This window comes from Rhincodon typus, chromosome 8 (genome assembly GCF_021869965.1).
Source record: "Rhincodon typus isolate 14 chromosome 8, sRhiTyp1.1, whole genome shotgun sequence".
Classification (NCBI taxonomy): domain Eukaryota; kingdom Metazoa; phylum Chordata; class Chondrichthyes; order Orectolobiformes; family Rhincodontidae; genus Rhincodon; species Rhincodon typus.
This window is the reverse complement of record NC_063339.1, coordinates 64552468-64580374: the sequence shown is the minus strand read 5'-3', so window position 1 is coordinate 64580374 and position 27907 is coordinate 64552468. Positions and strand designations below refer to the sequence as shown.

At 39.7% G+C, this 27907-nt stretch overlaps 2 protein-coding genes across 2 annotated transcripts; one reads left to right on the top strand and one right to left on the bottom strand.

Moving 5' to 3' along the window:
• The first annotated feature begins 3488 nt into the window (after positions 1 to 3488).
• On the top strand, positions 3489 to 15520 carry arg2 (arginase 2). The gene is made up of 8 exons (XM_020534920.2): positions 3489 to 3692; positions 3894 to 3966; positions 12609 to 12786; positions 12950 to 13109; positions 13222 to 13316; positions 13877 to 13981; positions 14364 to 14500; positions 14667 to 15520. Exons 1-8 carry the CDS (start codon positions 3576 to 3578, stop codon positions 14867 to 14869), a joined length of 1068 nt encoding a protein of 355 aa, XP_020390509.1. The 5' UTR covers positions 3489 to 3575; the 3' UTR covers positions 14870 to 15520.
• On the bottom strand, positions 15294 to 27870 carry vti1b (vesicle transport through interaction with t-SNAREs 1B). The gene is made up of 6 exons (XM_048600153.1): positions 27557 to 27870; positions 17935 to 17993; positions 17596 to 17775; positions 16683 to 16856; positions 16475 to 16536; positions 15294 to 15727 (listed from the first exon to the last, which is right to left on the bottom strand). The coding sequence occupies exons 1-6, from the start codon at positions 27651 to 27653 to the stop codon at positions 15631 to 15633; spliced, it is 669 nt and encodes a 222-aa protein (XP_048456110.1). The 5' UTR covers positions 27654 to 27870; the 3' UTR covers positions 15294 to 15630.
• Positions 27871 to 27907: the final 37 nt, after the last annotated feature.

The window sequence follows — 27907 nt, the reverse complement described above, 5'->3', positions numbered from 1 at the left end:
CCTGGGTTCAAATCCTGCCACAGGCAGATGGTAGAATTTGGATTCAATTTTTAGAAAATCTGGTATTAAGAAAACAATTGTCAGGAAAATCCCAGCTGGCTCACTAATATCTTTCAGGGAGGGAAATCTGCCATCCTCACCTGGTTTGGCCTACATGTGACTCCAGACGCACAGCAATGCAGTTAACTCTCAACTACCCTCTGAAACGGCCTAGCAAGCCACTCAGTTTGACGGCAGTTAGGGACAGGCAATAAATGCCGGCTAGCCAGCAATGCTCAAGATCCCCAAGCGAGTGAATTATTTCGCTATGCGATTTCTGGTAGACATGCACTTGCTGAAGCTAAAAGCAGGGCGATTAAGAGTAGTGATGCAGCAGGAGTGTACTGGGCCCATTATCTGGAGGTTAATGGATCAATATTATCCTCTGCTATTTACATTCTCACTGACACCATGAAGGAGAATGCACTGGAGGACTGTTATCATTATAAGGCCTCTTGTGGTGCCCTGACAGTGCCCTAACCTCTGGGTTGGAGGTCTGTATTCAAGTCCCAGCTGCTCCATAGTGTATCATAACATGATTAAAAATTTTTAAAAGTTGGGTGATCAGAAAGGGAACATAAAATTAAACTCTGTTGATATCCATGGTTTAAATGGTTTTACAATCAATGACCGCAAAACTACTTAAATGTTTGGGAAACAGTACTTGTCTCTAAGACAGCAATGAATCCAAGATTAGGCCAAGATCTGCAGGAAATGAGTTTTTTTAGGCTAAGGTATATTTCATTAACATTCTTAGTTGTATTTTTACCTTTTCAAATAGCACCATGCAATGAAATGCTACCATTTCCATACAAACATAGAGGCAAACAAATCCAGACGTGTATGTAGCTTCTGATTTGAAAAGGCAAACAGCAATTTAACTCTCAGTTTTGCAGGAACTCTACTTCATAAAATCACTTCTGGAAGCACTGAAGTGTTGACCCCAACATGGTGCCAACCACTTCAATCAGTGCACCACTCATTCCCACACTGAAAATAGCAAATGACTCACAATGGCAATTCAGATAATCTTGGGCAGGGTTTAACATGAGGGATTGCCACTAAGGACGGTGAGAGAGTGGCAAATACCCACGAAAACACACTCAATAAGGAATCAAAACAGCCTACAGAACGGGAGAAAGTTGAACAGAAAAGGGAATCATAAAATTTCTCCTCTAAGGAATATAACAACTACTGTACTTCAAGTAGTTATTAAACTGAAATAGCTAAGTAGCAAGAATGTAGTCAACGCAAATGTAAATTACTGCACTTAAAGGACTAATATTTGGTCAAATGAAAGCTTACGGCAGTTAATCCAAAACCACTACTATGCCACAATAATGTGTATTTATATATTGTCTTTAACAAAAACTTGTAATTTTACAGCATCACTAATGTAGTAAAACATGCCATATGTTGTGTCAGCAGCACCTAATGCAAATCAGGGCAGAGTTTTGGGTGATCTCAAGTCCTCAGAGGCAAAAGTATGGGAGACCAGCCAGGAGGGACTTCCAGAATCGGAAGTCAATGCCGCGATCAGCATGCTCATACCAAACGCTGTCTGCAGCACATTGTTGTGCCTAGAGTTCGTGTTGGAATTGTCCAATCTGGAAGTAACTAAGGCACAAATGAGGAAAAACACAGTAAAAAGTCAAAAGTTGCCAGAAAATAATTCGATCTCAAACATATATATAGGAGGCATTCAGTCAAGTGGTAAAAAAGCTTGGTCAAAGACATAGCTTTAAGGAGTGAATTAAATGAGCTGTGAGAGTTGAGGAGGTTTAAAGAGCTTAGAGAGAGCTGAATATGAAGCTGCCAATGATAAATCAATAAGAATGTAGCCTTCATTTTAAGCAATCTGATTCGATATTTACAAATTTTTGTACCTTTTCCAAGAAACACAGACTAATGGTTTCCATAAAGAATTCCATACATAAATATTCCTTTTTTTTGGTTAGTTTGCCTGTGTTGTTATATCAAGTTCGGTTTTCCTTTCCAATCTCTCTATTCTGCTCTGCAGAAACTTTCCATTTTCTAATCTGACTTTTATCCTAGGCCATTACATTAGCTGCAACTCCTGCTTAATAATTATGACTTTGCTATTTCTTAAATCTTTCATTTTGTCATACAGCAGCCTGTCCATTTCCCAAATTTTTGAATTCTAATTTAAACTAACTGATAAAGAGACATTAGTTTGCCAGAGAATCACCAGGTGAAAAACAAAATGCTCACCTTTTAAAAAGGACCACAATAAACAAGTAAATCATAAAATTAAAGGGAATTTAAATAATAATTAATCACTGTTGTCCACTAGACATTCATGGGAGCTACAGCTCTCCTTCTCCAGGACCACCCAGATGTGGATAAGACAACAGTAGGAGGGAAGACAGATACTCCAATGGGCTGCCCTCAACTTCAAGGTACAAATGGTTAACCCCAGCCCCTGGTGAGATCCCCTAACTTTCCTGCATTCTTTCCACACCCAGATGACCAAAGATCAGGATTATAGTATGGAATTCAATCCAAAAGTGGAGAAGAACCTGTTCAGACAGCAGAAGAAGTAACTCTGGCATTAAGCAAAACAAAAAGAAACACTATCCATCCATGGCTCATGAGTGTACCCTGGAAGATAAATTAGCCAAAATGTCTAGCCAACATTCTTCACCCTAGCTCCCCAAAAATTCAGAGGGTGCCCATTAAAAAGTACGTAAATATCAGACTCCAGTGTCTTCCAGGCAGCTACAGGCCAACTCTAATGGAAGATAAAAGTTGATGAAGTTGACACTATCAGTGACCAGCTGAAATGTGAAGTCCCTCTGCCCAATAGATCTGACAATCCTCTCATATTAATGTCCTTGTACCATCCTGACATAAACTATTTTCCATAACACCTCCACTGATCAGTATGTTCATCTTACAACAATTGTAAGCAAATAGTCCAAATTCTATCTATTCGATGTTCATCAATTAGTTAATCACTAGGGTACAAGTGGCAAATGCACCTGCCCAGACATGTACGCTGCACAAAGTTGGAAGGTGACCAGGTTATAATGACTTGCCAATATCTAATAAGTCTGTTCTAAACTCACACAAGAATAATGGCTACCTGCCGGGGGAAGGAGCTGAGCTTCGAAAGCTTGCGTTTTCAAATAAGCCTATTGGACTACAACCTGGCGTCGTGTGAGTTTTGACCTTGCAGGGCAAGGTGTCAGAGGGTGCTCACCATTTGTGAAGACACACAATCCCAAAAAGAAGCCAGCTTCGGGGAAGCGAGGGAGAGAAGACTGAAGTGGAAATCGCCTTCTGTCTGCTTTTGAGTTTGTCAGAGGTTTGCCCGTTCAGCAAGGAATGCTGCAAGTTAGGAGATATTTTAAAATAGTCCAGCGTTTATGGTGTCTGGAGGACATGGTCTCCTCTTACACTTCTCTGCTCGCGAGTATTTCCGCCCATGATGGGTGAACCAATCGCAGGGATGTTGATGGAGCAGCGCATTTATAAAAAGGGGGCTGCCCGGTGTTTACTACTAGTTTGAAAAGATGTCTTTGCAGAGGGGTGTATGTCATATTCTGGCGAAGCAGCTGGGCCGGCTCGCTAAGCAGAGGCGATCAGTGCATTCTGTGGGGATCATTGGAGCACCGTTCTCCTACGGCCAGGTACCGATCGTTGTTGTAAGCTTTTTTTGTTTTAAAAAAGACCCGATTAGCAATCCTGTACCAACGATCTTATATTAGAATCTGGTGCGTGGGACTGAATTAGAGCATGATTCACGATTCTGATTCAGGCTCTTTCTGGACCGGGGTTTGTAAATGACTCGTTTTTTTTTTGTTTAAAAAAACAAAAATGTCTCTTTTCAGAAACGGCGAGGAGTGGAAGGAGGACCGCAGGCGATCCGGGACGCCGGCTTGGCGGAGAGGCTTTCGGGTCTGGGTGAGTTGTGGAGGGGGGAGGGGGGGTAGCGTGGCGGCTCCGGAGGGAGAGTTCGCTGAGTGCGGTCTCTAGCTCACCCACCCCATTACTGGGAGATGCTGCTGAGCTGAGGCTGGCCTCAATAGGCAGAGGCTGCTTTTATGTGTGTGTGCGCGCTGGGGGGGAGCTGTGTACCAGCGCTATCCTCAAACGTATCAAGTTAATTCACCATGGGAATATTCCTTATTCCTCCAAATCCCCACAATTGAAGGAAGCCAAGTTCGTGATCGTAATGTCGTTTTTTTTAATATTTGTCTAAGTTGCTTCTCCTCCAGCATTGCAAATGATCAAGTTTCCGTTTGGTGGCTTTGTTTAAAAAGGAACGCAAATACTGTACATAACTTCAGTTGACTTTAATTGCGATTTTCCCACTACATGGTAGACGGAATAATGTGCGGTGAAATGTAGCCAAGATGTTATTTTGTAGAAAAAAGTTGCTTTTACAAATCTGAACCAGTGCTGAGGATTTATCCCTTGTTTATTTGTACTCCTGAGACAGCGTAGTCCACTAGCAATTCTGCAAACGAAACTACCCACATCTGAAAGAAAATAAGGTGGACTTTCTGGCGTCTCCATTCCGTGGATACTGCCTGCGAAAACCTGAGGGTTTTCTCTTTTTTTTTTGCATTTGTAATGTTTTGCTTAATCCTTACTACTTTCCGGATTGCTACTTTTTTAAATCTCGTTTTTAAAACCAGGAGAAAGTTAAGAGAACAGAATCAGCAGATTTGAATTGCCTCCAAATTACTTGTAACTACTGCATGGGCTCCAGTGGTACTTATTTCTTTTACTGAAGCCAGAAGATTGTGGCTAAAAATCTACTCCCACACTTACTGCGCTGTGCCATCTTGTGGAGGAGATTGAACAAATGTCCAACGACATTGTTTTAGAGAAGACAACCTAGTCGTGGTCACAAACACTATTTCTAGGAACTTGCTGAATGTAAATTGGCTGGTATATTTCCCAGAATCGTGACCACGCTTACAATACATGATCAGATCTAAATAACCGCACACTGTTTTGAAGCAATGTGCTGCAGAAGTGCAAACTGGTGTGTAATTGAAAAGGAACTGTGCTGCTATGATTTAGAGTCATATAGCATGGTAACAGACCCTGCAGTCCATGCTGACCATAATCCCAAACTAAACTGGTCCCAACTGCCTGCTATTGGCCCATATCCCTCCAAACATTTCTTATTCATGTACTTGTTTAAATGAGTTTTAAATGTTGATTGTACCCATATCGAGCACTTGCTTTGGAGGTTCATTCCGAACACTCACTACTGTGCTAAAAGAAAAATGCCCTTTGTGTCTCTTTAAAATCTTTCTCCAGACTTAATGTGGCTATTTGCAAAGAACAAAATGTTGCAAGAGGCACAGCAAAGTACTATGAATGTATGAACTAGGGTCAAGAGTGGGCCATTTGGCCCTTTGAGTTTGCTCTGCCATCCATTTTAATTTGTTAACTAATTTTGGCCTCTTTCACTTTCCTGCTTTACCCCTAATATTCTTTGACTCTCTTGTTAGTCAGTTCCTTTACTGCTTCCATATTGTCGCATGCATGCCTGAAACAGTGATGTTTTCCCTTTATTCCAAGCAAACTGTACTGTCCCATTTCAACAATTGTTTAAATAGTGTGCGCTAATCTCGACCTTTCACAAATGTTGCCATTGGTAGGTGATTTCTGCTCTTTTTCAAAATGGTCGGAGGCAGCATAGATTACAGAAAAATAATATAAAAGCAGCTATGTATTCATAGCCTACATTGAATTCCTCTCTTGCCCTGCCCCCACTCCACCCTTCAAATAAAGACAGACAAAGGACCCAATTATGCTTACTGTTTACTCTTTATAGGTGTCATGATGACATGGACTGACTTTGTCAGTTGACACTAATTTTTCTGTAACTCTACTTGTTGGGAGACAAGGAGCTCAGTGTACACGAATCAATATATAACTGCTTCTTTCATTTTCTGTCTTTGTCTGTGCTGCCTCCAGAAGTTTTGGAAAATGGGCAGAAATTGCAGCTCATCCTACTACCAATGAAAAGTTGAATTTGACAAATTCTATTTAAACAATTGTTGGAATTGAGCAACACAAATCTTTTGGGGTGTTTGGAAAACACTATCCATTTCTTTCTGACAAGCATGCATGTGATGGGTTTTTTGAATACCTAAGTTTTAGCTAGCTTTGGATTTGATCCCACAATTAGTTTTTTTGTTTAAAATTTTTTGCACCAAATTGTGTCATAGTCTAATTCTGGTCACTGCCCTCATCTAGTTCTTCCAGTGTTCTGTGTTCATGGCACTATCCTTAATGGTTTTCCACCTTGTTGTCCAAATGTGATACCCATTAATGCTAACTTGTTCATCTGTCTCCAGTTCTAACTCTGGAGACACCATAGTTTCACTGTATCCCATTTCTATATTCTTCACTTGGAGGAATAAGGTCAGCCACAGTACTTTGGGAGCCATCAAAACAATGCAATCAGAAGTGTGGTGCTATAATCTAGTTATGAGAATACTATGATCTGGCTAGGTGGACCATAATTTTTTTTAAATGCAGTGAAAACAAAGGTTGAGATTAAGTGGTAGGATTCCAGCATTGAATTGTAATGCTAAAAACCTCAGAATACAACTTGAACAAAACAAACAGTAACTAAGTAGTATACAGAACTCTTTTGTTTTAAACAAAAATTCCGAATCCAGCACACTATATAGAACTCAAAACTAACATTCAGGTCTAAGTCTAATTAAGTTAATGGAGAAACACCCACAAAGTGCACATTTAATGGCCAATGCAGCCAAGCCAGATCTGACTCAGACTTTACTGACACTGGGTCATTAAAGTGCATGTCTCCTTTTACAAGGAATTTTGCTTCTTCACTTCCAACAATGTAGCCTTGGAAAGCCTTCAAAGTCTCTGACTCTGCTTTCAGTTTCCACTTGTATCAGGTAGCTGGCTTCACTGAGCTGCTTCTGAATTTATGTAAGCTCTGATCTTTTACTGCCATATTAAGGAAATGCTGTTTGTGGGCTTGTTTCTCATTCTCAGCTGCCCAAGACTGCTTGTTAGCTCAAACTTTTTCCACAGGATGAAGCCACCACTCTTTTGGGTTTTCCCCTGAGCCCCACCTGTCTCAAGTCTGGTAACTGCAGCTCTTGTGCAGAAAGGATCCACTTCCCATTTCAGTACTTCCCCAGCTCTAAACTACAACTAACATCTCCTAGTCGATACACAGAAACCAGAGAACCGTATTAAGTTTCACTCAGCCCTATGATACAGTCTGCTCTGAGCTATCCTTGGGTTAAGTATCTCCTCATGTAAGAAAAGAAATTAATCGAAAAAAGTAAATGGGTTTGTCTTTGCAGAATCCCAAAATAGTCTGTCTAGACTTGCATTACTGCAAACAGTGCAGACTCTAATCTTTAGATCAACAAACTCATCTGCTGTTTCTGATCCTACTTCTCAACTATCAACCTCAAAGTTTCTACTTGCCCCACTTACTTTTATCCCAATTTCTACAGAAACTTTAGTTCCTAAAACTGAAGATTAAATTCTAATACATGAACCGTGAACTAGATATTCTTAACTGCTTTATGGTCTGATCAACGCTAAATCATGGATGAGCAAAAGCAATTGTTCAATTTTAAGATGATACAAAACATGGAGGTGCACCAAACAAGACTAATAACAATTGACTGCAACAGCATATAGTTTAGCTTGCAGAATGGGCAGACACGTGCTGGATGGAATTTGATATTGCACAGCAAAAATGTTTTGGAAAAAGGGTTAGGAAGAAGCAGTATAGTCTTCATTGCAGAGCCCTCGAGTGGGAGACAAGGATCTGGGGGTTATAATTATGCTGGAGACTATTATTGAAGGCGTTATTAAGAGTTGAGAGTATGAGATCTTGGGTTTCACAAATATAGATACAGTGGACAAAAGGCAAGGAAGTTGCACCAAATCTCTCAAGCTCTGATTCAGTCACAATTGGTATTCAGTTCCCATCACTATGCTTTAGGAAAGATGAGGGCACAGAGGAGATTTACTAGAATGGTTCCAGCAATGGAGGATTTTAGTGACCAGGTTAGGTTGGAGAAGCTGTGGTTGCTCCTCAAAGGAGACTGAATGAAGATTATTTTGTACAAAATTGACATCTTTCCATACTATAAACAAAATAGTTGTTACAGAAGCTAGGGTACACAAATTTAAGGCTTGGACATGTGATAAGTGATTTTAAAAGAAAATAGATTGGCACTTGAGGGAAGTAAACATGCAGGCAGGGGAGATACCTCTGCAACCTAGACTCTTGTACATGTTTCACCAACCAAAATGCCATCTTTTAACTGGGCTTTGCTGTGCATCTTTTCAAAGGTCTCCATAAGTTTGCATCTTGATCTGATGTCTTTACAAAGCAATTTGACTTGAGTTAATTTATTGTGTGCACAACAAATCGTTTTCCACAATCTGAGTATAGAATGTCCTCTGTAGTGTAACATTTTGGCCCATTTTGTCTGTGCTGGTTCTTGGCCAGAATAACTTGCCTGGTCCCATTTAACTGCCTGTTCCTCATAGCACTTCTATTAATGATCCAACTCTGATGTGGAGGAGTAAATCTACCTCTACCACACTCCAGGATAGTGCATTCTAGATCCTCACCACTTGCTGTGTATTTTTAAATTCTTGTGATTTTTGTTTTGCCAAACCTCTTAAATCAGTTCTTAAATGGTTCTTAATCCTCTACCAATGGAAACATCTTTTATCACTACCTATTATCTACTCAACTTGGCTTACACCTCATGGTTTTAACACCCTTTCAAATATTCTCCAAGGAGAACAGCCCCACTTCTCCAATCTACTTGTAGTGACACATCTAAAAGATTCATATTTAGATCGCTATAACTGAGGACTGGTTGAAACCAATGCCTTATAGTTGGTAAGCTGTTAGCTTGATGTTGAAAATGAAGGGCTATAACTTCAATTCTAGTTCAAGACTTAAGTGAGCAGGACTATTCAGTGTATCGACCTCAGTACACAAAAAGGATAAGAAATATGTTAAATACCAACCTACTTGGGAAGTTTTACATCCTTCCTCTCTCCTCATTCTGCAATATTCCTCAACTGAGTGGAGAAAACATCAAGTAGTTTCTTTGTACAGAAAAGGTTGCAGACTAGCAAATAGTTTTTAAACAACTAGATCCAGGGGACTTAACAGTGAATAGCATCTGCTCACTAATGTTTGCTAATTAATTAGGCTCAAAAACAAGAACTGAAGAGGAAATAAATATTTAAAATCTCTCTAACTTTTAACTATTAATTGTGCATCCCATCTTTATTTGGTGATCATTGTTTGGTAAGTCATGATAACTGGGTGGAGCTGTGTGGTCTGGCTCCTTTGACTACTATCTCAAAAAGTATCATCAGTCTGAATTTTCAAAACATTCCTCCCATCCATCCATTTACACCTCTAACACTGCCTCCCAATTAAAACACAAATCAGCCAGTTGTAATACTGAAACTTTTTTTTTCTCTTGGCAACTGCTGTTTATGTTGTGTAAAATGTGATGCAATATGAAGGACTTGTTCTCACTTTGTTTGCAACTCATTGCCTCTACTGTGCGTGAGGATTATGATAGATTAGACAAGTTTCTCCAATTTGTTTTCCTTAATCCTGATGCCATTTTGCCAAAGGGACCTCTTTGAGGTCCGGTAAACAGATCAATATTACCTTTTTGCTTACTTGTATCTACCTTGGAAGAAAGTTGGTAGAATGGTCCTATATGTAAGAACCATTTTATTTTTACTAATGTTGTATCAGCTAATATAACTAGATGAGCCTGTCATTAAAATGCAAAACTGTTATAAATATTATTACTTTGATCTCATTGTAACAGTTGTACTTTTTTGGTCCCATTAGAGGCAGTACAGACATTTTCAGTACAAGTCAAATCTCAGAACACAACCAGAAGGAACAAAATTCCTCTATAGTATGACTGAAAGGATTCATTTAAACAACCTTTTTTGTTGAAAATTGCACGTACTTCACTTGAATGTCCTTGGTCATCGCCCTATTATTGAGCAAAAGGACATCCTTTTCAGTTGGGGTACTATATACCCAGTGTCTACATACAAGTTCTGGAACAGTTGGTAGATAGTGATCTGGATTGAAAGCCCTTCCTGCATTTTAACTGTTTGGGGCATCATGAAACCTTGAAGTAGAATTCCATCTAAACATGGTTACAGTTAGCAATGAAATGAGTGTTACCCACAAACAGTATTTTTCAGCTCTACTTCTATAGCGGTATCAATTGTCAAATTTCTCACTTCTGTTGCCTTTTTTAATTCATTCACGGGATGAGGGTGTCGCTGGCTAGGCAGCATTTATTGCCCATCCCTAATTGCCCAGAGGGCAGTTCAGAGTCAACCACATTGCTGTGGGTCTGGAGTCACATATAGGCCAGACCAGGTAAGAATGGCAGTTTCCTTCCCTAAAGGACATTAGTGAACTAGACGGGTTTTTTGACAAGTGACAATGGATTTGTGGTCATCATCAGATTGTTAATTCTAGATATTTTATTGAATTCAAATTCCACCATCTGCCACAGCAGGATTCAAACCCGGGTCCCCAGAACATTATCTGGGTCTCCGGATTAACAGTCCAGCGATAATACCACAAGGCCATTGCCTCACCTCTGAATAGTAGACATGTAAAAAATCCAAACCTATGATTCTATTGCAGGGGCAATATTTTAATTGTAACCAATGCTCCTGTCTCAATTAGCAAATATACTTACTGAGCTGTGACAGCAAGGAACAATCTCTTTATACATGAAGTGCATACTTGTCCAAGTAAATTGAGTCAAATTATAGGGTAATTATCCCAGACAGATTATTGACTACCTCTTTTTGGTTACAGAAATTGTAAATTGAAAAGCCATTGTGGGATGTCCATTCCTAATCTCTTTGCAACTAAGAATATTTAACCATCCAGGTTTACTTAATAGTTGTAAACAAGTTGTAAATTTGGTGCAAATACCAAATGTATATGGCTTTTTTATTGAAGGTGCATTAGAAATGTAACTTGTATCAACTTTGTTTTTCCCATTTGTAATCCATTCTTAGTCTTATTCTGTACACTGAATAATGTATTGATAACCATCATATCCTTATTCATTCAAACTGCCTTTTCACCATTAATCAGCCCTGAACCACATTGATTTATTGTTTCAAAGTTCATGACAACTAGTGCTAAGGCAGTTGGTACCAGTCAGATTTGGGCAAACATTCATTTTTGATGTGCCAGGAAATGGCCATCTCCAGCAAGAGGATCCAGCCTTCTCTTGCCATTGAATAGATTCAATACCATTGCTGAAGAATCTTTTTAAAAAACCATTGGTTGCTATTGATCAGATCTAACTCTACCAACCATTTATTTAAAAATGCGGTTACAAGAACAGATCGGAGGTTGGGAATGACTCCCCAAATTATGTTTACATCAACAAGGCACAAATGGAGTCTATTGGGGTATAGCCTGTCTGGAAGGATGTGGCTCCAACAATGCTCAAGAACAATCCCAACAATCATCTTAAATATTCCTGCCCTCCACTCTGCAGCATGGTGAGTACACTATGTACCACATTAAGATGAACGGTAACAACTTGCCAAAGCGATTTGGACTGCACCTTCCAACCCACCACTTCTCCAGAGCCTAGTAGAGCTACCTTTAAGTTCCCTATTATGCTGCATACCATCTTGACTTAGAACTACATCATTCCCTCATTTGTTACTGGATCAACATTCTGAAGCTCCCTCAAACATTGAGTGTATTACACCATACGAATGTTAAGAAACCTTCCTCCTCAGGGGCAGTTAGGGAGGGCTATAAATGTTGAGCTCACCAGGGATGCTCGCATTCCATGAAAAGATTAATAAAACATGAAATAAAAACATGAAAACACTTAAATCTGCATGTCTTCTGTGGAGGGGGTGGGGAAGAAGAAGACATCGCGTTCGGTTTGCTTAGAATCTTTTGACCAGTATTGGAAACTGAACTGATGACAGTTGCATTGAGGATGGTAACTGGAGACTAATGGTTAGAGCGCTCCTGTATTTAAAATTTGGCAATTTAGTATGATTAAAAGGCCAGTCACCACATGTAGAGCTGTAGTTAGAAGGATAAAGGTAATACATGAGGACATCTGATCAATTGTTCAATCCGTGTTACCTGCTAATCATTTAGGAAGCTTTCCATTCCACAGTTTCAAACATCTAAGTCCAATTTAGATGATCAGCTGAAGACCTGGATTTTAACCAACTTTATCCACTGGTAACATTATCAATCAAAAGCCCATTTGTCTGTAGTGCTGCAGGGTATTAATCATAGACTAGCTGGTTCAGCAAAGGAATCAGTTAGAATAGACTCTCCATTTGGAGAGATGAACACAGACCAGAGTTAAGTATACTGGAAAGGAGTGAACTCATCATGCAGACTAAGCTTAAAGTCCAGGCCTGGTCACCCTGTGTGTAAGAGTTTGGGGATGGACTTGGGACTTTCCACAAGTTACATGAGCATTTTTCTAATTCATAAATTTCTATATTTCCAGGTTGCAAAGTGCATGATTATGGAGATCTGAGTTTCACCACTGTACCAAATGACACACCATATAACAACATTGTCCACCACCCAAGAACAGTGGGTTTAGCCAACCAGTCATTAACTGAAGCAGTCAGCCGAGCAGTTAGTGATGGTCACCTAAGCATTATGCTTGGAGGGGATCACAGGTGAGACACTTTATTTCAGATCTACTTTTTCAAAAAAAACTTAAGATTTGATTAGAATTTTGTGGGAAAATTAGATGCTAGTTCAATATGAATGCACTGTGCGGGGGGAACACAGACCTAACTTAAATGTACTCATAACATTCTGTTTATCATCAATATCCAGTTTAGGAATTGGCTCAGTCCATGGGCATGCACAGCAGCGTCCTGATTTGTGTGTCATATGGGTTGATGCACACTGTGATCTGAACACACCTCTAACATCAATGTCTGGTAATCTGCATGGACAACCAGTATCATTCCTTATCAGAGAACTTCAGGACAAGGTAAAATTTCTATTGGGATTGAACCAGTTAAGTGACATCTTGTGAACTCATGAACTTGATAAATCTAAGACCCAATATAAACTTAAGATGTAACTTCGTTTTTTTAATGCAGATACCACCACTTCCTGGATTTTCCTGGATGACTCCTTGTATTTCTGCAAAAGACTTGGTTTATATTGGTGTTCGGGATGTTGATCCTGCTGAATAGTAAGAACACTTATTTTTTGTTTTATGTGTAAGTCTACCACAGTGTTGCCTTTGGTGCACAGTAAACATCTTTGTTCACTGATAATTTAATGATTCTGAAATTGGCCTTTCACTTGTTTCTTTAACCTCAATACATCTTGATGCAATTTCTAATTGAAGATTCCTTATTCAAATCACTACTTCAGTTCTGTGTTTGAGTGGCTTGGAATAACATGGCACTTGCTTCATAACTTCCATTTAACTTCCAAGTGTAGTCTTTGAATTAAGTAGCTACATAATGTCTGAAACAGCAAGAAAAAAAATCACCATTTAATCTGGAATTTCAACATGTAATGTTCAGTGTATAACTGCACCTTTCTTTAAGGTAGCATGGAATCTTGTGCTCATTCCAACATATGACATTGTGAGACAGGATATCCTATTTTTTTTTGTAGATTGACCAAAACTGAGACACTAAGTGTATAAGTCCTAAAAGTGATCACAAATGTATAACTTTGACTCAACAGGCCCTTTGCAATTTAAATTGACAGATGTTTATAAAATTGTTTTCATACCAACAGTTACATCCTGAAAAACTTTGGCATCCGATACTTCTCAATGAAAGAGGTGGATCAACTGGGAATACATAAAGTAATGGAAAGAACATTTGATCACCTTATTGGAAAGTAGGTTAGAAGATCCAAATGTAGCTGTTATTTTGCATTTATTTTGATAGAAAATAAGAACCTATTGCTTTGGGTTGCCTCCAAGAAGCAGCTATGTTTAATTTTGTATTGATCCTGATAGGGCAGTTTGTTTGTAAACACTGCTGTGCAGTACAGGCTCATACAGCACCATTCACTTTGGGGAATTTGTGGAACAAATATAATCCATTATGCCCTTTACTTGGCAGATGGACTAGAAATGAATATTGGTATGTGTTGGAGATACTGGGATGGTTGAAGAACCTGAATTGATGAATTAGCAATGTCTTTCAACGGTGGAAAATAAAAAAAAAAGGAAATGTCAGCAGTTGCTACAAGTCTAATTCGGAATGTTCCTTTTCAGACAGAAAAGACCAGTGCACCTGAGCTATGATGTAGATGCCATTGACCCATCTTTAGCTCCTGCTACTGGCACTCCGGTGATAGGAGGACTGACGTACAGGGAAGGGATGTATATTGCAGAGGCTGTGCAGAACACAGGTATGAAACTAATGACCAAAAGCAGTTAGTTGTTTCCCTCATTATCAGGTTTAATGCAAAAAGTTACAACTTAACCAAAGTCAACAGCAGTTCAGTGCTGGTACAAGTGACTTAAACTTACTGTATTTCAGTGCAAGGTGATAAGCAAGTTTATTTTCTCATACAGGATTGCTGTCTGCAATGGATCTGGTGGAAGTCAACCCTAAACTTGCGACCTCAGATGCAGAACTTAATGCTACAGTAAATATTGCAGTAGACGTCATTTCCTTTTCTTTGGGACAGGCCCGAGAAGGATCCCATGGCAAATGTGATGAATTACCAACACCCAGTGCAACATGTACAACAAACGAACAGACCATACGGCTTTAGGAACTGGGATGGGTGGGGAGGAGAGGAACAAAGTGTTTAGCTTGTACAAAATCATATTCCAGAATTGAAATTTAGAGAAATAGTACTCTGTTCCATATACACCTCTATCCTTGGGATATATTAATAGGACACAGTGTGTTCTAAGCCCTCCAACTATATGAATAAGGAAGATAAGGTAATGTGAACAACACCCTAGTGAGCTTTTTCAATACATTCTAGTGAAAAGAATATCATTTCTCTATTCAGCTAGTTGGAGCTATATTTGAATTAGTCAAGCTATCTGGTCAGGACAGTTGACTGTACTTTCAAGTGTTCTGTACTTTGCATAAGAAAACTCTAGCAGGGATAAATCTGTATACTCTTAAATCTATTAAATAAGTTTTTCCTCAGGAGAGAAAGATGTTCAAGACCAATAGAACATTTGTTAAATATCAAATGACTTTATTAAAAGTTTGTGCACATTACTACAATGTAGTTATTGGCAACAAAGTTTAAAGAGACTGATCAAATGCAACTTAATTTGTTAAGTTTCTTAATCTTGCTCAAAGATACATTGTCATCTGAAGACCCATCAAACCACAATGGATGTCCTCAATGAGGTGGAGCATGTGATGAATGGAAATGATTCAGTAATAAAAATACTTCAATACATCCTCAGTCTTATCTGTCGACACTGTCTTGTAGAGCTAGAAACTTGTGAGCTTTATGGGAAGCACTAAAGCAGGAGTTCAATGTACTAAAATTGCACAAATGTCTCTGGGTTAATGTTTGCGGAAGAACTTGAGATATACGACCGCTGCTAGAATTACCACTTCCAGAAGGATGATAATGCCCAGTAGCAACTTGTTTGTCATAACCCTAGAGAGAGAGATCAAAACAGTTAATAAATTCATTGACTTTCTACTCTTACAACTATCTTATACTCACTACTACAGTAACCAATCAACTTTTTAATGTTTCAAATATCAAGTGATCACTGAAAAAAATACATTCCTGCTTTAATGATTTTTGGCAACAAACTACCACTTCATTATCTCTAATAATGAAACTAAAGCTACCACGTACTCAAGTGGAGGAGCAGTAAAGTACCTGTTTGACCCTTGGGATACAGGCTTTAAGGCCCATTCACATGCCAGCTATTAAGTAATAAAATTATTTAAAATTGTGATGTGGTTTTACTCCTCCCTTCTACTAATCCATTCCAGTACTCCAGCCTATTTTGGCTTCTTTCACGTGCCCTATTTTTAATACTATAAGCTGTAGCCAAGATCCTAAGCTCTAGAGTCAAACAAAATCTAATTAGTACCTGATTGGTGCAAAGGTATTGTATTTTGCACAGAACATATCATTGATAATTTTGTACATATATAAACAAAGGCACTGCCAGCAGAAAATGTAACAGCTCCAGGAAACCAGATGATCACTTCATTATTAACCCCTCACTAATTTTAATTTGATCACCTAGTGTAAATTGGAGCAAAAATCTTACTTCTGTCTCCACCTCCATACAACTTAAAGAAAACACTCAATTTCCACCTTGATGCAACTGTGGTGGTGCTGTGCTTTTTTTGCTATTTATTAAACAAGACTCAATCTTAATCTTACCTTCTGGACATGGAACGCAGTATTTTCCGACTCCGGCTCAAATTGTCACCTGTGTTTATTAGCTTAGGAACAAAAATCAGAGTATGAATAGAAAAAGGGAGCAAAGTCTCAAGTTATCCAGTTTGAGGTTTTCAGACCCGACAAGCGTTTTCTCAATATTTCTTAACAAATTGCATTTCCTTCACGTGTACTTGACTCTTGAACTCACCCTGTCTTTAGAGCGTTCCAGTTGCTCTCGTTGCCCTCCAAGTTCCTCAATTATATCCGAACCTATCTGATCAGTCTCTGCTGCTATTCTGTGAGAACAATCTATACTCTGAGTTGCTCTGTTCAGACTGTCTGTACCTTGCAAAAGCAAAGCACGCTGAGCTGCTAAGTAATTCTGAAAGACAAGAGTTTTCAGTTGCCTTCACAAATAACAAGATGATAGACAAGGTTTTAGTTCTCATCGTTACAAGCTCACTTAAAATGCACAGACAAGTGATGTGCTTCTCAACGTCAAAATGTTCTGGAGTGTAATGCGATATTTTCTGCCACCGGTAAGTCATTTGTTTCTCCTTCATAAAAAGCTTCACCTTTAATCTGAGAAATGCGCTTCACCCAACTTCAGGCAAATGACAGAGAAGCTATTTTCCCTAATACACATTTTGTTTGTCTGCTTAACTTTTAGCATATTGAAAAGCTGACATGGAAACAGGTTGACCTCTGGGTCTCTCATTGAGTCAAACTAAAAAATGAATGTCTTCTCACTGTACAGACTACAAACAGGCCTATATGAACCAACTCCACAATGGACAATATTGCACACTGAATGGAACGGAATCTCATTTAAGGAGTCCATAAAGATGGTTAGTAAAATTGGAAAAATTCCAGTGCTAAAAGGGACAATTACAATGTCAAGGAAAATGATTTTGCTACTTCCCATGTGGTACCTAATGCAGGAGTCTTGAGATTAAATAAATTGCTACTTCAAACAATTCCACTGCTGCTAACCAAAAAAAAAGACATTAGTGTGACAAGCTGAAGGTCAGCCCTGGAATGAACAGAATATTCTATTAGTTGTACATAACATGCACAAAAATGTAATCACTACAACAATATTTTTTAGTTGCAGTACTTACGCTTTGTTCATTTTCAGCACTGTACTCTGTGTACTTAACATCACTACGTAATCCATATCCATTACTTCTAACATCCTGCTGCAGCTTGCTCACATCTTTTCTGTATGAACGAATTTTTGTATTCATCGGATTACGGAATGAGAGTGGTGCTTTCCTTAATTCCTTTTCCATTCCATCCAGCTGAAAACAAAAGCACGCAGCAAAGATGCAATTTCTCAAAATAACAGCTATTACGGGCATCCTTGATAAACTAAATTGCAATACTGCCAATAATTGAAACTTAGATTTGTTGAGTAAATCAGAGTGCATTTTTGAGATTCTCTGCCCCTCAGTACTTACAACTTCATTTGCTTCATCAACTTTTTCGTCAATTTCACGCAGAAATCTTTTCTTCTGTTCTGCAAAACATCAAATGGAAGATAATATACAATTCCAATGAAGCTTTATGGAAACTCTACATCCCCAAACTCATCCTCAATTTGCTAAACACCATAACTGTTGAGACTTATTTTGGTTTTGGATACCCTTGGGGCCATTAAGCCATTACAGGCAACAAAATACACCAAAAATATCTTTGGAAAAGTTTATTTAGGCTACTTTGAGGTTCAGCTACTAATTCATGGTTGGCTGGTGTCTTGCATATGATTTATTAGAACAAGGAATGTGTTTACAATAGCAAAACACACTGGAAATGCTCAGGAAGTCTGTCAGCATTTGTGGAGAGAAACATGGTATATGGTTTCTAAGGTTTTTGAGTAGATTTATAGCTCAGGTTGTGGATGTTGTGGTTGGTTGGCTCACCGAGCTGGTTCGTTGTTCCACAGACGTTTCATTGTCCTGCTGGGTAACATCATCAGTGCAGCCTCCAATGAAGCGCTGTTTTGTTTTCCTGCCTTGGTATTTAAACTCTGGAGTCCGTTGAGCTGGGTTACCTCACTTCTGGTTTTCCTCCATAGTGGAGTATATACAGGGTCTAGCTCTATGTGTTTGTTGATGGCCGTCTTAGTGGAGAACCAGGCCTCTAGGAATTCCCGTGCTGGTCTCTGCTTGGCCTGTCTCAGGATCCTGGTGTTGTCCCAATCAAATTGGTGGTTTTCCTTATCCATGTGGATGGAGATGAGTGAGTATTGGTCATGTCTTTTTGTTGCTAGTTGATGTTTGTGTACTCTTGTGGCTAATTTTCTTCCTGCCTGTCCAATGTAATGTTTGTTGCAGTCTTTGCAGGGAATCTTGTAGATGACACTGGTTATGTCCAAATAACGGGTCTTTGGTTCGGGTTAGCAGTTGGCGTAGGGTTGATGTGGGTTTGTGTGCTACCCTGATGCCCAGTGGTCATAGGAGTCTTGTGGACAGTTCAGATGTGTTCTTGATATAAGGTAGCATGATGAGTGTGTTGGGATGTGCAGGATCTTCCTGTTGTTGTTCGTATAATAGACTTCTTCTGAGATAACAAGGTGTAGAGCTGGATGAACACAGCAGGCCAAGCAGCATTAGAGGAGCAGGAAGGCTGACGTTTTGGGCCTAGACCCTTCTTCAGAAAAAGGGTTCTTCTTCTGACCCAGTTTTTCAGGTATCTGTTGTCCTTTAATACTTGGAGAGGTATTCTTCTTTTTGGTGTAATTCTGTGTTGCTGTAGTGTATTGTTGCCTGTTTAAATAGTGTTTTCACGTAACTTCGTTTGAGAGTGTTACAGTGGTGACTGTTGAAATTCAGTACTTGGTCAGCGTGTGTGGCTTTCCTGTGTCCTTTGTTAGGGAGTCCCCGTTGGTCCTGTGTTTCACCAGGACATACAGGAATGGGAGCTGTTTGTTCTTTTCCTCTTCCTTGGTGAATTTGATCCCGGTGAGAGTTTTGTTTATTAGTTGGTGTGTCTCCTCCTAGTTTGGTCTGTTTAATAATGACGAAGATGTCGTCCACATATTATATCCATTGTTGAGGTTGGATTAGCGGAAGGGCCATGCTTTCGAGTCTCTGCATCACCACCTCAGCTTTAATCCGGAGATAGGTGATCTGTTCATATATTTGGCCGTTAAAGGTAAAATGGGTTGTGAGGCATAGGTCCTAAGCCAACGGCTAACTCGAACCAAAGACCCGTTACCCACTATGGACAGGACCAGCGTCATATACAAGATTCCCTGCAAAGACTGCAACAAACACTACATTGGACAGAGAGGAAGAAAATTAGCCACAAGAGTACACGAACATTAACTAGCAACAAAAAGACATGACCAATACTCACTCATCTCCATCCACATGGATAAGGAAAACCACCAATTTGATTGGGACAACACCAGGATCCTAGGACAGGCCAAGCGGAGACAAGCATGGGAATTCCTAGAGGCCTGGTTCTCCACTAAGAAGGCCATCAACAAACACATAGAGCTAGATCCTATATATACTCCACTGCGAAGGAAAACCGGAAATGAGGTAACCCAGCTCAACGGACACCAGAGTTTAAATACCAGGCAGGAAAACACAACAGCGCTTCATCGGAGACTGCACTGATGATGTTACCCAGCAGGGCAATGAAACGTCTGCGCAACAATGAACCAGCTCGGCGAGCCAACCAACGACAACATGGTTCGTGGTGCATGTTTCATGTTTCAGGCTTTGAATGCCCATCTGATAAGTTAGTGTACACACATGAGCTTGTGTATTAAGATGCAGGAAATATTCAGGGAATTTTTGAATCACACACTTGTTCAGTATCAGTTGATTTACTCATTTATGACCACTGCAATGCTTGAAACACAACCTTGACTGGCCAAAATATTGCACTTTCCAAATTTTACTGATAACCGATTGCACGTCAAAATCCTGTGAGATGTTATTAACCAATACTCCCATTTCCTTAGCTCTCCCAGAAGCAATTACCTTTCAAGCACAGTACCCACAGCAACCTGAATAAAGCAACAGGGAAAAAAACGAATAGATATTCTAACACAATGGTGAGTTTGACTACTCTGCTAAAAACTCAGCTAATGAATTATATAAAAACTGCAAATTCTGATACAATGTAGGGAATCCAACAATGACAACCATTCTTACTAGGATCAAAGCATCAGACAGTATTGACAAAAGACATTTCAACCAAGAGAATTCAGAAGGTCTGACATTCTTGAGAAGACAGATTGGGGAGCAGCTACTTATCCTTCCCTGAGTTTTCATGCCAGACATAAATGGTAATGGTATATGTAATGCATACGAGGGCATGTCGGTGAGTGTACCATAATGACGTGGCAATTGTGCCATCTGATGCATTTCCTATCATTGATATCATATACGGATAAGGGAAGCCTACTAGTTTGTGGTTGCCAGTAATTGTACAGATGGATCATTAACTGCATTGGCTTTGGCATTAAAATCAGAAGCAAATTCCTTTTTTATTTGATTTCCTATTATTGGCACTGTAGAAAATTAGACCATATATTCTATTGATTCTAGATCACCCTGACGTCCTTTACTAATACTGTACTTATACAATTCAGATTAACATGGCATACAGAAGCACCATATCAAGGGATAACTCACTTGTTAGTGGGAGATATCTGAAAGAGGTTACACACTTAGGAAGAAAAGGACAATATAGATAAATGGGCAAGTTATTAATTGACTGCAATAAGCTCCTCTTATTAGCTCGTACATGTTGTCAATTTCTTCTCATCTGATAAGAAGAGGAAAAATAAATTTATTGTGGCATGAGATGGAGAGCAAAAAAAGCGCAAAACTACTATAGTTAAGGAAGGAGAACACACAAAAAAAACCACTAAATCTGTTGTAACAAGGTGTAGAGCTGGATGAACACAGCAGGCCAAGCAGCAGGAAAGCTGACGTTTCGGGTCTGGACCCTTCTTTAGAAAATTCTCCAGCATCGGCAGTTCCCACTATCACAAAATCTGTCGCAGTGGGATATATATTATTGAACACATTAGAAAGACAACATTGCCGGAGCACTATTCTTTCAAAATAACTGCATCAGCATGTCACATTTGCTGGTATGCAGGTATGGCATATTTCATTACCTAGGGGAACTTCACAATACAACAGCCTTCTGTTCTCCAGTTCCTAAGCTAATATTTGCTCAACAATCTCACATGATCACCAAGTTTATTTTACAAAGAGGTTTCATATAATGTTCACATAGTAACTTATGCACACCTTCATGGTTACAATGTATCTGCAGGTTTCTCAAGTTACCACAGGCAGAAATACTGAGGCAGGTCACAGATACAATTGTGATTTAACAGTTTCAGCTCTGAGGGCAAAACAGAATGCTTACTGTTTAAAAGTTTTATTTTTAAACTTTGCATTTCTATCATAAGTAGAAGCGAAGCAGCATTTGTTTTATTTATTCTGGCATCACGTCTGTTGACATCACTAAATGTTGCATTATATTAATCCCCACAAAAACCATTTTATTTTTGATGCTACCCATTGCGCTAATTTAAGTACTTAATAACCATGGGACACAAGTTTATTCATTGGGAAATAATATACACAAGGTTTGGTTGCCTTTGTTATTCACATGAGTCCCATATGTTGGATGAATACACAGGATTAACAGAACCATTATATTTTGTTCAATTTAAGGCAAACAATAATGGGAGAGATTGTTACCTATCATTATTGCCAGTGAGTGAGTGGAATTAGTTTTAGCTGACCACAAACCCTTGTATTTAGCTTTGTTTTGTCAAAATTATGATAAATGCTTCATCCCCACGTACATAATTCATGTCTCTTTCTACTGTTCTAACATCTCCCTCCACAACTTTTCATGCGCTCCGTCAACATGTACAAAAACTCAAGAAAATAGACAGATTTAAAATAGACAGATTTACCCTAAACAGTGAAGCACATCACCCATTTAAATAATCTGACAGACAATTTACAATCAAATCTTAAACCCATTTTGTCCCTTTTGCAGGTACAGTACTGTACATGGTGTATTTCCACAATTTTCTATTTTCAAGACAGCTCCCAACACATTTTTCTCCTTTTACTGCCTCTGAGGCAGACCTTGCTGCTTGTCACTGTTCCTACCAGGAGATCTATTGTCATAGCGTGCAGGCTTGACTGTTTCACATCATCCTCTCGCATTGGCAATGATACGGTGATATCCGTTATCCAACTATACCTCTGTCAACTCCTCCTACTATTACCCTCTACTTTACCTCTAGATGAAATCTCCAGCTGTTCAGTTTGGATCAAATGGCCGAAGTACTGGCATTTTCTTTTCTCGATGTCACCTTCTAAGAGTATGTATTACTCTTATAATTTCAAGCGCCCTTCATTTCCTTTATAGATTTTACGTGTAATTTGAAGTATACATCTAAAACATCCACATTTCAAAGGCTTCAAGTATTTTTCATGGATCTGTGTTATCCAGGTTCTGGAAGCACGCAGGAAAATGGATAGAATGTAAATATTATCCATTTTCTTTCTTGTTACAAGCCTGAGTTATCTTGTTGTTATTGTCTTTCTAGAAATTATACAATTTCAATCCTGTGACTTCAGGATTAAGTCCACTACCTTTTGTGAACACCAGTTCTAATTAGAACAAATTTTACTACTTGTTCCAGAGTGACACCATCTATTTCTGTCTTCACTCTAATTTCTTCCAGTACTCCTTCCAACAGCCATTGTCGTCGTCTTTTTGAAGTTCTCACTTGACCTTCTAGATTTTACTTGATCGCAGGCATTTTTTTGGGAAAGGATGTCAAAATATAATTTGATAACCTGATCGGTGCTAACGTGGCATTTCACTGGCAGATAATAAATCTAGCATGAATTGCAATTAACCACTTGTGAATCGAAAGTGATCGAATTTAAAAGACCAAGTGAAAATTGCAGCTTGTGAGACGAGAACGTCAGTCAGCTTTGGGTGCTGTGTTCCGATTGAAGAGAGGTACAGAATGAAATAGTTGGAGAAAGGAAGTGCACGGTGAAATACAGAGAATAGAATTTGAGATGGATGCTGCCAAGAGCCTTAAGAATCCTGTATGTTTCAATAAGGTAGCCCCTCATTCTTCTAAACTCAAAAGAGTACCGTTCCAACCCACTCAATCTCTCCTTGTAAGACAGTTATGATCTTATAACCTTATAACTCCATACCTGGGACCAGCCTAGTGAACCTTCTCTGGAATGCCCCATTGCTTAAATAAAAGGAGACAAAAAATTGTTAATAGTATTCTGGGTGTGGTCTGATTAGTGTTTTGCATAGTTTCAGCAAAACAGCACTACTGTTATACTCTATTCTCTTCAAAAGAAAAGGCCAACATTTCAGCTGCCTTGCCTATTTCAAAGTCAAATCATTCCCAACCGATCAACGCCCTGTCCACCAGCTTAAATATTCAGTCCATCCACCACTGACACACCGTGGCATCAGTGTGTATCACCTCAAAATCCATAGTAGCAGTATCCATTAGTAGAACAAGGGCAGCAGATGCAAGGGAACACCACCATGAGTTCCCCTCCCAGCTAGACACCATGTGACTTTGAAATATACAACTTCAATATCATTGGGTCAAAATCCTGGAATATCTCTGAACGTACAAACAAGAATAGGTCATTCAGCCCCTTCAGCCTGCTCCTCCATTCAATAGTTTGGCGCTGATCTGATGTAAACTCAAATCCACGTTCTCTCGTACCCGATAAACTTTCATACCCTTGCTTAACAAGAATCTATCGAGGAAACATTCTCTCTGCATCCACAATGTCAAGATTCCTCAAGATCTTCCACGTTTCAGTTGTTACCTCTCACTCTTCTAGACCTCTGTAGATACAAGCCTAGCCTATCCGATATTTCCTCAAGACAATCCACCATTCAGGTTTTACTCTCATCTGAAATGTTTCCAAGGTATTTACGTGCTTCCTTAAGTAAGGTGACCAATGCTGTGCATTGTGCCTCAGTAGTATACCTGAAGCATAACATCCCTGCTTTTGTATTCAAATTCCCTTGCAGTAAGTGAAAGCACTCTAGTAGCTTCCCCAATTACTTAACTGTATCTGCATACCAACCTTTTGCAATTCATGCAAAATGATCCACCCTGCATCTACAGCTCTGCAACTTCTCACTGTTTACTCCGATTTATATAGCGCAGAAAAGGCCCTTCGGCCCTCCAAGTCAGCACCAATGTAACTATCACTAAAGGTATGCTAAATTTTAGTTGGTACGTTTCTTTTTTATACTTCCTGCCTAAACAAATTTTCACATTTTCCTACATTAAACTCAATTTGCACAATCTTTGCCCACTTGAGTCAGAGTTGTACAGCATGGAAACAGAAGACCCTTCAGTCCACCTCGTCCATGTTGACCAGATATCTAAATTAATCTCATCCCATTTGCCAGCATTTGGCCCATATCCTTCTGAGTCTTTCCTATTCATGTACCCATCCAGATGCCTTAAATGTTATAATTGTACCAATCTCCACCACTTCCTGTGGCAGCTCATTGCATACACGCACCACCTCTGTGTGAAAAGGTTGCCCTTAGATCCCTTTTAAAATCTTTCCTCTCTCACCTTAAACCTATGCCCTCTAGTTTTGGGCTTCCCAACCCTGGGAAAAAGACCTTGGCTATTCACCCTATCCATGGTCGTCATGATTTTATAAACCTCTATAAAGGTCACCCCTCAACCTCCAACGCTCCAGAGAAAATAGCCCCAGTCTATTCGAACTCTCCCTATAGTTCAAACCCTCCAAACATAGCAACATCCTTGTAAATCTTTTCTGACCCCTTTCAAGTCCCACAACATCCTTCCTATAGCAGGGAGACCAGAATTGAATACAGCATTCCAAACGTGGTCTAACAAATGTCCTGTACAGCCACAACATGACTTCCCAACTCTTATACTCAGTGCACTGACCAATAAAGACAAGTGTGCCAAATGCCTTCTTCACTATCCTGTCTACCTCTAACTCTATTTTCAAGGAACTGTGAACCTGCACTCCAAGGTGTCTTTCTTCGGCAACACTCCCCAGGTCCTTACTGTTAAGGTGTGTAAGTCCTGCCCTGGTTTGTCTTACTAAACAGAGTACCTCACATTTATCTAAATTAAATTCTATCTGCCACACCTCAGCCCACCTGTTCGAGGTTCTGTTGTACTCTGAAATAACCTTCTTGGCTGTCCACTAAACACCAATTTGGTGGCATTACATCCAAATTATTTATGAAAATGACGAAAAGCGGCACACCACTGGTCACAGGCCTCCAGTCTGAAAAGCAACCCTCCAGCACCACTCTCTGGCTCAAAGGTAGGAGACAGTCTCTATCCACATGGCTAGTTCTCCCTGTATGCCATGTGATCTAACCTTGCTAACCAGACTACCATGCAGAATCTTGTCAAACACCTCACTGAAATCCATATAGACCACATACACCGTTCCTCTTCGTCACTTCTTCAAAAAACTCAATCAAGTCTGCGAAACACGATTTCCCATGCACAAAGCCATGTTGACTATCCCTAATCAGTCCTTGCCTTTCCAAATACATGTAAATCCTGTCCCTCAGGATTCCCTCCAACAACTTGCTCACCATCGATGGCAGGCTCACCGGTTTACAGTTCCCTGGCTTTTCCTTACCAACTTTCTTAAATACTGGCACCACGTTAGCCAATCTTCAGTCTTTCGGCACCTCACCTATGGCTATCAATGATACAAATATCTCAGCAAGGGGACCAGCAATCACTTCCCTAGCCTACCTGATCAGGTCCTGGGGATTTATCCACTTTGATGCATTTTAAGACATCCAGTACCACCTCATCGGTAACTTGGGCACTTTTCCAAGATATCACTATTTATTTCCCCAAGTTGTCTATCTTCCATATCCTTCTCCACAGTAAACATTGTTGCAAAATATTCATTTAGTATCTCACCCATCTCAGGGTTGTAAATAATAAAGTCAAAGATGGTTTGTAGCTGTTATCAACCAGACCAAACCCCCTCAAAATATATTGATAAGATAGCCTACCCCAACTTTTTCTTATTTTAAAAAGGCAAGTGTAAGGCATTGTTCCAGATGCAATTCAATTAGTCAAACTACTCGACTTTAAGCAAAACATGCTTTATTTTTACACTACAGTTAAAGTACAGACAAAATAAAAAGAAAAGGAAAGAATTGGCTTAACTGTAACTCTATGAAAATGCTTAAAAAAATAAAGTATATATTAACTACTATTTAACTGTTCAAATATAGTAACATCCCATAAACACACTGTTGAGAAAGGTAAATTCAGTAAAATAGATTGTCTCACATGCAATTCTAGCAACAAAACACCAGCAACTGCAGAAGGCTAAAACTAAAAATCCTGGTTCTGTGGGAGTTTGACCCGACCCATTCAGGCTGCTTCTATTGCTCCAACTTTAAAAAAAACCCAAGTCCTCGCAAGCCGTTTAATTATCTTTGAGCAGACCGCTGAGCGCCTAAGTCTCAACCTTTCTTCATAAAAGAAAAACAGGACAAAATACACCTCTTAAGCCATTGTATCATCACAAAGCAGAGAAAAGATGTTCGGGCTAGGGAGAGGAAGGGCTAACTGTTTTGGTTATCATTTTCCATGTTGATGATTTCACAAAGTTACAGTGCCAGCTAGTTTTGAACCGGAACTGGAGTCCAAAAGGGTGTTCATTGTTGGACTTTGCCGCATGCAAACCGGCGCTGTGCGCAGGGCCAGTACTTTGTGCAGGACCGGCGCTGTGCGCAGGGCCAGTACTTTGTGCAGGACCGGCGCTGTACGCAGGGCCAGTACAGGCCAGGGCTATACGCAGAACATATGGAGGCGAGGACTGATTACAGGCTGTACACAGTGAGAGGGAATGTCTCCCTAAAGGGGAGCAAATGGGAAACTTCTCGTAAGAAGGGTCAGATCAGCCAATGATATCATTGAATGGTAGAGCAGACTCGATGGACTGAATGGCCTACGCTCAAATCTCATAAAGAAAAAGCAGCATTTCTCAGTCTCACCTCCTGAATATTTAGGCAGACGCTCACATTGACACCTCAGTTCCTCGAAAACACTACCAAAGGCTTCGTGCATCTTCTCAAACTCCTCGGATGACATCTTTAAAGTGATTTAAACTCGATCTGGTACAAAACAAACAGCCGCCAGCGACACAACTTCCGACTTTTCAGGCCCCGCCTCCTTCCGCAATCACATGACAATATACACACAACAACACCCCACCACAAAACCCTGAGGTTTTATCAACATCGTTATTTACTGCTTCAGCCACCATTTCAGATCGTCATCTCCCCACTAAAAGGGCAATAACCGAATCTCTAAGCCCCCGGGGGTTGGGGGGAAGGAGACGGAGA

What these genes read in the sequence shown, in the direction of transcription:
- arg2 (XM_020534920.2), top strand. Translation starts at nt 3,576, where the DNA reads ATGTCTTTGCAGAGGGGTGTATGTCATATTCTGGCGAAGCAGCTGGGC. An exon ending in TCAGAGAACTTCAGGACAAG is followed by an intron (nt 13,110 to 13,221) that starts GTAAAATTTCTA and finishes TTTTTAATGCAG; the next exon opens with ATACCACCACTTCCTGGATT. An exon ending in TTTGATCACCTTATTGGAAA is followed by an intron (nt 13,982 to 14,363) that starts GTAGGTTAGAAG and finishes GTTCCTTTTCAG; the next exon opens with ACAGAAAAGACCAGTGCACC.
- vti1b (XM_048600153.1), bottom strand. Translation starts at nt 27,653, where the DNA reads ATGTCATCCGAGGAGTTTGAGAAGATGCACGAAGCCTTTGGTAGTGTT. An exon ending in GTGCTGAAAATGAACAAAGC is followed by an intron (nt 16,857 to 17,595) that starts GTAAGTACTGCA and finishes CTTGTCTTTCAG; the next exon opens with AATTACTTAGCAGCTCAGCG. An exon ending in TGGAACGCTCTAAAGACAGG is followed by an intron (nt 16,537 to 16,682) that starts GTGAGTTCAAGA and finishes TTTGTTCCTAAG; the next exon opens with CTAATAAACACAGGTGACAA.